The sequence below is a fragment of the Neopelma chrysocephalum genome, unplaced genomic scaffold (assembly GCF_003984885.1).
Source record: "Neopelma chrysocephalum unplaced genomic scaffold, ASM398488v2 Primary Assembly neopelma1_43, whole genome shotgun sequence".
Lineage (NCBI taxonomy): Eukaryota > Metazoa > Chordata > Aves > Passeriformes > Pipridae > Neopelma > Neopelma chrysocephalum.
The window spans coordinates 6,347,579-6,360,312 of record NW_020897702.1 but is presented as its reverse complement, the minus strand read 5'-3'; the positions used below and the strand labels follow the sequence as shown (position 1 = coordinate 6,360,312).

The 12,734-nt window shown below is 37.9% G+C and overlaps 1 protein-coding gene across 1 annotated transcript in view; it reads right to left on the bottom strand.

Annotated features, from left to right (window-relative positions):
- MIPEP (mitochondrial intermediate peptidase) overlaps window positions 1-12,734 on the bottom strand; it is a 74,244-nt gene that overhangs the window by 16,966 nt on the left and 44,544 nt on the right. Inside the window, exon 16 of the mRNA XM_027677878.1 lies at window positions 11,144-11,263. Coding sequence (XP_027533679.1) covers window positions 11,144-11,263 — 120 coding nt within the window. The remainder of the gene's footprint in view (window positions 1-11,143; window positions 11,264-12,734) is intronic.

Sequence of the window (12,734 nt, the reverse complement as noted above, 5' to 3'; positions counted from 1 at the left end):
ACAATAATAATAAAATGCAATAAAGAGCCACTTTCTTTCCTGCAGTTTCTAATCTTGTTTAGAATAACCGAAAATTAATTTCAAGAAACCACATCTTGTGCTGCGCCTCTGACTTGCTTAATGTCAATATTCTTCAGTTTTCCAGTGTCACGCATTTCTCTCTTAGGAGTGGGAGAGAACACAAAGTAAACCAAACCAGAGACACCGTTGACATTTTAGAAAGCGAGTCAAGCAAGAGATTAAGATTTCAATTTATAACACTTCTGTGTTTTCATTATAAAATGATAAATAAATCTAGAACAGCAGGGAATGTAAATATTTTTGCAGTTGTTTAACTAAGGAAGAGGAAAGGAATTTAACATGCAATTAACCACTTACGTGATTTTAGATATGTACCATATGGTCTTCAAATTGCTTAAAGAAAAATATTTAATTCTTATTTATAAACTGTTCATGAATTTGAGCTGCATATAGTAAAATCATTTAAAACTATTTACTCTCTACTCACTTCTCCCCACAGAGGGACTAAGGGAAGGGGGTCATGGGAGATAACAAAGAATACCAACATCAAAAATCTGTACGTATGATTTGCATTGCTTTGCAATGATTAACATTTGGATTAAAAGACACAGAGATACGAAAATTGATTCTTTTTTGTGTTTTGACTGATCATATTTGGACAAGTTAAGAGACATTGTTACTGGTCAATATTTTAACTAATCTTTAAAGTGAAATACAAGAAATATGCAAACAAACAATTTTCAAACAAATCCTTCACATTGTAACATGTAATTCTACACACATATACATAAACAGGCAACATCCTCCCTTCAATTACCCATTAATAATTTCTATTACTGACTAAGATTTAAAAATTCATAAGCCTGAGATAAGTAGAATCAGATCACCACCGTTTACTTTGAGTACAGACTCACACTGAAGGCCAAAGTTTTTATTCTAATTTTCCAATTAAATCTAATTTTAAGTATTGACCTATTCTTTTAAAACAAACATCATGAATGCTGCTTAAGATAAGCTCTTACAAAACCCGAGAAATATCTTAAGCAATGTTGTAACTGCAAAATACATTTGCCAGTACAACTTAATCATGTAAATTATCTGTACCAACACTGGAAGATGAAATCACTACTTTTCTACAGTAACATTTATTTACTATCTTTTGCTAGAGCCATTCCAGACAGGGATATAAGGGATCATGATTCTAATCCTGAATCTGCCACAAGCTGCAGTGTGAACTTAAAACTACTTTTTTCCCCCTCTCAGTCTAACTGCCACCTCCTGTGAAGCGAGAGTGCTAATAGTTCCTCTATCTCGTTCTTTTCTGTTTTGACTGCGGGTTTTTCATAGGAAGGACAATCTCCCACTGCACTTAGAGAGCATTTAATTTCAGGCTCTCTAGCCTGTCTTTATGGTAATGATCTATTCAGTTATATCTATCACTATCAAATATGGCTCCAGTACTGCAATCCCGGGGGAAAAAAGGATATATGAACCATGATAACAGACCTATATAAAATGAAACAAGCGTTTAACATCCTGCTTTGCAGAGGCTGCTGAGCTCTTTGGGCTGGAAGTCAGCTTAAAGAAGACAGAAGTTCTCCATCAGCCTGCACCTCAGGAAGTCCCCCACCATCCCCACATCACCATCGGCCAGTCAGAACTCAATTCAGTCCAACAGTTTAATTACCTAGGCAGCCTCATCTCCTCAGATGGTAAGATTGATGGGGAGATAGACAATAGGTTAGCAAAGGCATATAGTGCTTTTGGAAAACTCCATAAACGAGTATGGCGTAATAAACACTTGAAGAAAAGCACCAAGATCAGTGTTTACAGAGCCATAGTGCTGTCTACTCTTTTATATGGTTCCGAATCATGGGTCATCTACCGCCACCACCTGCGTCTCCTAGAACGCTTCCATCAACGCTGCCTCCGTACAATCCTTAACATCCATTGGTCAGACTATGTGACCAATACATCTGTTCTCGAACAGGCAGCAATTACGAGTATTGAGGCCATGTTACTGAGAACGCAACTGCGATGGGCAGGGCACGTCTCTAGGATGAAGGACCACCGCCTCCCTAAGATCCTGCTTTATGGTGAACTTGCCACTGGCTGCCGCAAGAGAGAAGCTCCGAAGAAAAGATACAAGGACTCCCTGAAGCAACAACTCAGCCTCGGGCATATTGATCATCATAACTGGTCCACTCTGGCCTCTAATCGGGAGGCCTGGAGACAGACCATTTATAACGCTGCTGATGCTTTTGAGAAAGCACGCAGGATCACTCTTGAGGAGAAAAGACAACGCAGAAAGAATCGAACCTTGCAGAATATACCATCTAAGGAGTCTTTCTGCTGTGTCTTTTGCAACCGGACCTGCCTTTCTCGTATTGGCCTTTTTAGCCACCAACGCGCTTGCATGAAAAATGGGTAGAGCCCTTCCCAAATCTTCGTTCGCGAAGCCTAGCCATGATGATGATGATGATGATGGTATTATTATTACATAAATCTATGTAAGATCTATCTAAATATGTTTAAAATGTTACCTGGAGATGTATGCAACTATTTCCTGCACTGTGCCATGAAATGCTCTACTACATGGTAAATATGGCAAATACTATCGCTAATGTATGTTTGAGTTTCATGGGACTAACACTTGCAAAAAGAATTTCCTTAAAAGTGCTTCATATCTTATGGTATCTGCAAACACTCTGCTCCTGTAGATAGTTACCCAGTGAATAGTGTCATGTTACCACTGGAAAACAAATCTTCACAGTATTTGCTATCACCATTTTCTTTATCATAAAATGAACTCAACTCCACAAAGACAGAAACCTAAACAAACCTTGAAAGGTGACTTTAAGAGCTTTTGAAATCCCAGCCTCTACTTTAATACTGACCTCAGCAGGGCACCAGTCTTTTTGAAATGGTTTTTAGCTATTAATTATTTATGGAACTATCACTTCCCCAGAGTTCACTGTGCACTCCTTTATTAATCTTTCCCTCAGACCCAGACTCTTCAACTTGATTTTATAGTATACTTTTTAGAAGGTTCATATGAAAACTAATCCAGGGATTTGCACTCTGTGTAAATAACTTTAGTTTCCAACATGGTAAGGTAAAATATTACCTTGAAGGGGTTACACAAACTTCAAGAGGTTGAGTAATAACGTATGACTTCATCTCTCTTCAAAACAAAAAAAGTGGAATATGAGCAACATCAGTACTTCTTCAAGTAACTGAAGCTAGATAAAAAGTGGAAAAGCAATCTTCTATGAAGGCTCTCCACCTTTACTATGAAACAGTCTTCGTGATCTACAACAGTGCCTATAAGAGAGATCCAAGATCTGCTGGGTGTCTGCTTCCCTCTTCAACAAATGAGGGAAAAAATTGACAAGAGTTTAAAAGATTGAGTACTAACCATAATAACATTTGCTGTAAATTATACCATTTCCCCCCTCCTATTATCTGTTCATTAATAAGAAACAAATAGTCACAGTCTCAATTCCAATTATTTTTTTCATAAAGGTTTTCACCACATTTTCTCTTCATTAGTCAAAAAAACCCCCAGTTTCCTTAGCTTTCCTCATGTTTCCAAAAATATTATCTTTCCAAAACTGCTTCTCTGTATTTCTTCCGTTTTTGCTACATCTTTTTAAGAGGTAGACATGTACTACGGGACACAACACTACCACTGCTAAGTCCCCAAAGACAAATACTAGAATATATTTAAAAAACCCAGATATTTTCTTTTACAGCATCTCATGAATAAAAGCATGCTCTTTTGGCATTTATGGTTGTTTAAATACTTATTACTTAAACTGCTTTCCTAATGCAAACTATCCATTGGTAAATGAGTGAGAGGGGTCCTGCCATAATATCCACTAGCCTTTTCACAACTCTGCGATGAATCCCATCAGGCCCCACGGACTCATGAACATTCAGTGTACACAAACAGAAAGTCAATGCTCCTGCACTCATGGCCCTCTGACTCTGAGATCCGGGATACTCGAGGTCTATTAGTATTATTAAAGACTGAGGCAAAAAAATGCATTGAATGCCTCTGCTTTTTCTTCATACCATTAGTCAGATGACCATCTTCAACAAGTATTGGTCCAATGTTCTCTTTAGACCTCCTCTTGCTACTAACACCTTTAAAAGCCCTTCTTGTTATCTGAAACAACACTGGCCAGTTTGAACTCTAATTGAGCTTTGGTCTTTTGTGTCTTCTCCCCACATAAAGGCTGAGAGAACTGGTGTTGTTTGGTCTGGAGAAGAGAAGGTTCCAGGGAGACCTTACAGCAGCCCTCCAGTACCTAGAGGGGCCTAAAGAAGCTGGAGAGGGACTTTTTCCAAGGACATGGAGGGATAGAACCAGGGGGAATGACTTTAAATTGAAAGAGGGGAGGTTTAGATTGGACATTAGGAAGAAATTTACTGTGAGGATGGTGGGGCACTGGAACAGGTTGCCCAAAGATGTTGTGGATGCCCCATCCCTGGAGGTGCTCAAGGCCAGGTTAGATGGGGCTTTGAGAAACCTAGTCTCGTGGAAGGCGTCCCTGCGCATGACGGAGTCAGTAAGGTCCCTTCCAACCCAAACCATTCTGATTCTATGATAAACAAATCACACCTTTGTACTCTTCCTGCAAAGTCTGACCTTGCTTCCATAGATCGTACTTTTTTTTTTCCTCCTGAGCTTCACCAGGACTTCTCTGTTCAGCCAAGCTGGTCTTCTGCACTTTTTGGTTGATTTACAACACAGTGATTCAAATTCTTTGGATCATTTAAATTCTACTTTTCAAAATTTCTGCAACATTTATCAACTAAAGGAGCTTATATAAATATTATACAACTGAAGGAGCTTCTATAGTATTATAAATGTATTGTCATCTAAATCATTAACAAAACCACAGAACTGCAGTAATTCCTGGACAGATTCCTGGTGACTTCCACTTAAAATGTCTCTGTCTGAAACTAAGCCTTCACCTGCTTTGCCAGCATGTTTTCTTTGTGTTGACTCAGCCATAAATTCACAGTTTGCTTGTACAATTATGATTTACAAGTGTCAGAAAGCTTGCTAAGTCTAGAGTCATCCTATCAGCCACTTCCTTCCTGTTTCGAAGGTCAAGCAACGTCTTAAGAAGAAAGAGGATTTTTCTCGTGTCAGGTGGTTCTTAACAAAAGCGGGGTTATTTTGCTCAGTTGTACCTTTGAGCTCTCATTGTACTTATGAGCTGCTTAATAATTGGTTCTACTACTTCTTGACTGACAAAATCCAAATTAGTCTACAGTTCCTAAGTTGTTCTCCTTTCATAAGAGTAGTTATTATGATAGCACTACCAATTTTTCAGGAGTTTGTGAGTGATAATTCTTCCAGGTCACTGACTACTTTGACAAACTTGAATATTCTGACAACCTGACTACATCTAATCTAGTTATTCTCTCTTTTTCCTTTTTATAATCTCAGTTCTTTTTCTATACATCTCAAATATTATATGTATTTATTACCGATCTAATCAAAATCCACTTATTTTTCAAAAAACATTGAGGTAGAGGTATAGAATATTACTGTTTTTTCTAACATTTATTGTTCTTTCTCCCACTCTGCTCTTGCTTCTTCAGTAATTATGGAACTTTATTACCTGCTCTACTTGCACTTTGCAACTCAGCATTTCTAGCCTTTTTTGTTCTGAATTCTTGCATTCTTTAAGTAATTATCTCCAGTCATATAACAATTTCTATTTTTTATTATCTTAATAAAGTTTTAAAGGGCAGCAGGATAGTTTGTATCTTTGGTTCAGTCTCTTGGATAACTACATAATGTCTTTTGATTCATCATACTTAGCTATGTTCCAGTTCCAGCAAATATCTGGCAGCCTTCCTCTTTCTGATGCACTATTTTTAATCATTATGACTGGTTTTGGTTGCTAAGTTGCTTGAAATTTCCACACTTTTACTTTTGGCTCATTAGCACTTATCCTGTATTCTGTTTTTCACACTTTTATATGGCTTCTACTTTTCTAATAACGCCCCTTTCTCAGATATTCAAATGTACAGGCTTTTTCTCATGCTCAGTTCTTTTGAGCATCTTACTGATTACCACTAAAAATTTTGTCCCCTCATCCACCACCCACTACTGGGTTTTTTCAAAAGCTTTTTGCCAACAGCACCCATCCTACCTTTTAGCTGTTCTTTTTACATTTCCCTTAACCTAGCTTTCTGTTTTGCTTCAGTTCTAAGGTTACATTAGTTTAGCTTAATAAATCTAAAACAAATTTAGGAAGGTTTTAGATAAAGTAAATATGAAATGAAATTACAGTTTAAAATTTAATAGGCAGCCACTACTTAGCATTCCTTACCAATAATTTTAAGATTTATGTTCACCACTTGAGTAAAGTTTTCAGAATTCAAAACCACTTTTACTGTCAGAGGTTAAGGGTTATCACTTATTTATTTTAAGACAGCTGCCTCATTGCTTGCTCAGTCTATTTACACTTTTTATATATCTTACTGATATTCACATGAAATTTTATGCAGAAACAGAGTTATAACTGCACATCAGTAGTCACTCCAAAAACCTAACAAGAAATCCAAAGACACAAGGACACATGGCAGATTCTATAACAAGATACTTAAAACTGCCAGCCAGCCCTCAGTGGGCTGAGTAATAAGCCTGTTAAAACTATACTTTCCTCTTCACTGCAGCACCACTACTGACAGCGATCATGATCAGCACAAAACTGAATTTCAGAAATCACACTATCTCCATTTGTGGCCTCCGGCTTACCTAACACAACTAAGCATGAAGTCACGTCACCTTCAAACTCCTAAGTAAAGGCTCCTAAGAAGGAAAAAAGCATACAGCTACTCTTTTGCACTCAGGTGTTCTTTAATAACAATAAAAGAGGCATCTTTGGCTTATGGTGACCATGTGTGATGCAAAATTTTCTGTTTGCAGGAAAGCTAGTTCTCGCTGTCTATTGACACTAACTCCTCTTCAGCCAACCAACCACCCAAATGTCTTTGCATGTGCCCTGTTAATGAAATCCTTGTATTCTCAGCACCCATGGCAAGCCATATCTTCCTGTAGCCTCCCTAAGCAAGTATTCCAAGCATTAGGTTGCATCTCATCCATTGATTTCCTTTGTCAGGAACATGACAGACACAACCATGGCAAGTTAAGACAAGGACCTAGATGGAGCCTTCCAAGGTCAGGATCCCTATCTGGGCAGAGTCCCCCCAGCTGCAGGAAGAAGACGACTAACAACTACATTGGTGATACACTATTTTTCATACATTTCTTCCCTCTAGGGCATTTCTTACAATACCTGCCTTGTCTTCTCTTGGCAAACTTGGCTGGCTAACATATTTGATCTCACAGGTGTTTTGGTTTCTCCAAACACTATAAACCATAGGCCATTAAGAACTTCTCATGCTGTCAAAGAAACCTGTACTCTGGACAAAAGTATATAACCATAATTAAACCCGTAACCTGATGCACATTTTATGACATCAGTAAAGGTGGTTCTTCTGAACTAATATGTATTTTTATATGCTAAAGCAGAAAGGTATATAGCAAATTATTCAGTGTTCCAAAAAATATCAAAGGCTCCCTACATACCAACATGTTGCCTCCTATCAAATGTAATTATAATGATGTGTGGGTTAATTCCAATACTGTACTTCGTATTCAAGTACCACACAAGAAATTCATCTGTTTCTGGAAGAAAAGGCTTCAGCTTCAGAAGATCATGTAATTTTCAAAAATGCAGAACGGACTATTTAGAAGGGATCTAAGAAAGAACTCAAGTTCACAGTGCCTCACCCTTCAAAACCATTTTTCCTCACAGTCACAAGTCAAACCAGCATCTCTCACCAAACTTCCACATCAGAAAAGGTTACTACAATGGACAGCTAATTAATATGTAAGTCCATAATAATTTTCTGAACATAAGAATCAATAGTTCAAACTAATTCACAAAGGTATGATGACTTGGGCAGCTGGTGTTCACTTCATTACTGAGAGCTCTTTCCTATAACTGCAGGAGGCTGCAAACTCCACTATCATTGCAGAGCCTGTTTACCCTATATGTCATTTTTTGTTACAATATTGAACCAAAACCCACAGCAGGAGATAGGAATTATTATGCTTGGCACAGTACTAACAATGGCATATCACTAAGTTTTGATGACTGTCTCAAAGGAAAGTAGTTTTCAAGTCTGAACTTCGGAGACAGGAGGGGACTAAGCAACAGCTCATGGGGAGAAACTTTGATCAAGTCTCAGGTTGATCAAAGGGTCACCCAGTACCCGATTTTTAAAAGCCTCTCGGCCCTCCTGGAGACAAAGGTAGAAAAGACATGGGGAGACACTCTAAAAGCAGACAGTGTTATCAACTACAAGGCAGGCCATAGTAAATGAAAACTGACTTCACAAGAGATGAGAAATAAGCTATGATTTGAAGAAAAGTTTGGAACAAAAGCAGAGTACTGAATTCCCCACAGTACACAAATTTTGACACCAAGTACATTCAGGAAGAAGTGGCTAGAAAAAGTGTGGGCATTATTATTTGGTTTATCTTGCTTTCTTAGAGTCAAAAGGAAGACCGATTGCTTTTTAAAGGTATTGCAAGTACTCAAGAATTCAATCTGTGCAAAATTTCTATTCATTTTCCAAATTCAGTAACACAAATCTCCTCTGGCAGCAAAACTGCCAGACACTACACAAACAGGCAGATACATTTCCTTGCCCCCTGCTTGGCAATCATAAGCTTCCAGACTCAGTAATAGAGCAATGAAATCCCAGTGGAATTTTGTCATCCAGGAGACAGCAGTAAACCCTGTGTACTTCTGAACAGATAAGCAATGGCCAGACAGAAACTGAGATTTGCATTATTCAGAAAAACAAAGTCTTTTGGAGTGCTGTTTCTCTGTGCTTCCATCTGACTTCCTTTCTGCCTTGCATGTGGCACCAGCTTCTCAGACTGTCCATATCAACACAGCCAATGTAAATACTACCGCATGCAATGCCAACCCCAATGCCTGTAAAACCTATTTAAATATAGACTTCAACAGGACCGTTTTCGCACTATCCCTCCCACTGCTGGCACATAATACACGATATTTGCTGAGGATAATGTTTAGGTTTACCTTAAATAGGTATCACCACACAGGCGCATCAGCATTTACTTATCAGGTGAAGTTTATATGTCTCATTTTGAAAGTACTGTAAAAAGATGCATGCAAATTGTCCTATTATTTGAGCTTGTGCCCAAGAATGACAGAAATTCATCTGCTGAAGATATATGCTGTGGATCTACTTCAGAAAATGAATCTGCCCAGTAAGATTGAAGCCCAAGTACATTCAGAGGATATTTACTAAGTTTATTTGCCTGTCAAGAGCAGTAAGAGGGAATTAAGGTTCATCAGAAAGAGATAATAATGGATGCTTGCAGCCCGGACAGACAGTACTACTACAGAAAAATCACATTAATGCAGTTAAGATCTTCACTAAGGAAGAACTACTTTTACCCAACATGTCTAACTTAACATATACAAGCCCGATGTAGCAATTCATAGCTGAATCTATATGTATAGAGAAAAAATAAAAAAAAATAATCAAAATACTTTGTTTTCTCTGCCAGCTATCTATGTACCCAGACAAATGGTAGAAAATAAAAACTGGTCTCTCTTGCTGTATTTCAATGTCTACCTCTGAAATCAAATGAAAGGAAGAAATATATTCTCTTTGGTTAAAAACTCCAACTTTCACTTTCAAGGCTTTTATTCTTTTACCTGAACTACAAATTAAACTGCAAGCATATCTTAAGTTTGGAAGAAAGAACAAAAAAGGACAGCAAGACAAATTACAGACATTAATTACTCAACAGAGCACCAATGTTATTCTCATGCAATTTTTCACTATGTTTTACTGAAATTTAAACTGTATTACAGTTATTGACTGGTTCTTGACACTAATTCTACATTCAATAAATGTAAACACAAGCTGTCTGACAATTCAGAAGTTTACAGTACATTTTGCTAGGATAAAGTTCCAGGCCAAAACTTGCTGTCCCACTTCATAATAATCATAGCCTCACTACAAGATGATACAATCTTTTGAAGGTAACAGCTAAATTCAAATAATTTTAAATTGAACAAGAAACATAGGCTAACTTTCAAAGCCAAGAACTGTTCCATTCACCAGATGACTAACACCTGGGGAGGAAGTGTCAAACAACACTTATAAAAATGCTAAGAAGTCAGACACCCTACTCTGAAGATACCTCGCTTCTGCTTCTGTGGCTCTGCCAGGCCAGCAGTGGCAACACAGTTTCAATGAGGAAATGGATCTCCTAACACCCTTCTCAGAGAATGAAAGGCACATTTTCCAAAGGAGAAAAGTGCATTTTCTGAGAAGCAGAAAGAAAAAAAAAGCATTTGGGTATTCTGAGCAAACTGTCAAAGAGTGACTGGGGGGGCCATGCTCCTGGTAGGAATTCAGCTTCAGACAGACCAGGAAATCCCATGATTATCATCTATGAAAACTGCACCTTTGGCTGCCACAGGAAGTACAGAAATAAATGCATGATTAGTCATGATGAAGATCAAAATTACATAGCTCAGCTGAACTCAAGGCTTTTACACTTTCAGATACCATATGAAAGGATAAATGACATGACAAAGGTAACACCAATACAGTGAGAAAAACTCACTTCCAAGTCGGACTTACTCTCATGCTGACACTGACAGTATACAAACACCAATATGCAGCACAGTGTTTTGTTGCCTTTTATAAACAGCCCTTTGAAAAGCTGGAATAAACTCTCTTTCCAGTATATTGTTTCCAGTGCCTCAGTAAGAAAATAAAAGGCAAAGTAGTGAAGTTCACCACGACAAGGCTACATATGTACAAAAACAAGTACATTAATTAAATATTGATTTTTAGCTGAAAATTTCCAATACCATACTCTCTGAATAAAGTGATTAAAAGAAAGAAAACTCTTTCAATATAACAATACAACAACAAGCATGTGAGTGTGTGGGGCAAGGGTCAGAGATAGGTAGGGGTATTAACATGCTATCAAAGAAAAGGTAGTTCATACAGTTATTCTGTTTCTACTTACTGTATTGGGTACATATGGTAAACCATAAACCTTCTCCTGTGTCTCCTTTAAAATTTCCGTGGTTGACTTTTTTAGAGGGTGTTTACCATGGTAGATTTGGTCCAAGACAGCATAAAATACCTGAAGAAATAAAATACATGTTTGTCTTTGGCACATGGCGTTGGCATTTGAAAAAACAAAAAAGACAAACAGAAAAGAGTGTGAGAGATGGACTAGGGAGAGGGAAGAGTTTAAATTTATATGGTTTTGTAAATCTTCTATTTTTAGTATAATGCACAAGGAGAGAAGCAGATTTTTGGATGACACCAACCACCACCATCATGACTGCATTTTTAAATAAATTAGGACCTGTCCCTAAAGCCGTCCAGCAACTTCCCTTTTCAAAAAGAGTATTTTTAAAGATATTTAATTTTTTTTAAAAACCCTATTTTTAAGTTCTTTATTTTAAAGTTATTTGAGTGGACAGAGCAAAATAAACTATTTCAATATGTGTGCATGCAGCCATGAGAACACTTCACACCTGCAGGGGCAAGTTACAGCCTGGGCAATGAACATAAGAATTATAGAATAATAGAATCATTGAGGTTGGAAAAGACCTCCAAGATCATGAAGTCCAACCTTTGGCCTAAAAGCACCATGCCCACTACACGGAGCTGCTGATGCTGCAGAGTTTCTGCTAGAGCCTTTGTAGTACTAAGGCAGATTTTTGCTTTTATTTTAGCTCTCACCATCAGAGCAATAAGCTGCTAGAGTGCAAGCTTAGCCTGAGATCACACTGCACCACGAGGGTACTTTGTCAGAAGTAAGAGCTGCTTCATAGGCAATTTTTATGTAGAAGCATGTGAGCTACAACAGAACACAGGTGCATGACTAAATTACTGAGGTGTCTAGAGATCGGGACAGCAGCATGAAAAAACACTTTTCAAGCAAAACCAGCAAAGCAGAGTATCTGGCGCTTGAACAGCAAACATAAAACAGGCATGGACAGAAGACAGTGCTAAGGCTCTGTGTGTGCCATCACTGAAAATAATTGCAGCTTTTTTTTTTTTTAATATGAAGATTTCCTATTCCGTTGAAGTGCAGGAAAGACAGAAGAAGAGGACACCCACTGCTGTGCAACACCAGATATTTCTGAGAAGTCTGATGGATTTAAGGGAAGAGTTCAGTTCAGGCCATCCTGCGGTAGGCCCACTTCACAGGAAAATTGACAGTAGGGAGCCTCAAAAAGCTTTTGTGCAAGGAATGTAGCAAATAATTGGCTAGAGACTCAGGCCCAGTCAAACTCCCAGGGCCACTGCAATGCCATCCCCAGTGACATAAATACACTGCTCCAGGAATTATAACCATGAAATTTTATGGAGAAGTTGTTTGGATGTTTTATGTGATCTGAGTAACACAAGCCCCTCAACCTCTGAAAAGATTCTTTATTATGAAATTCGGGTACAAACCATCCTGAACTCTTTAATAATTTATCAAGATTCAGCATGTATTTTATTTGCTCTGGATGCAAAATGTATTTTCACCAAAATTGTGACTGTTTCTAAAGGACCATATTCCTTCTGCTTGAATAAGCTGCCTTTTAACATACAGA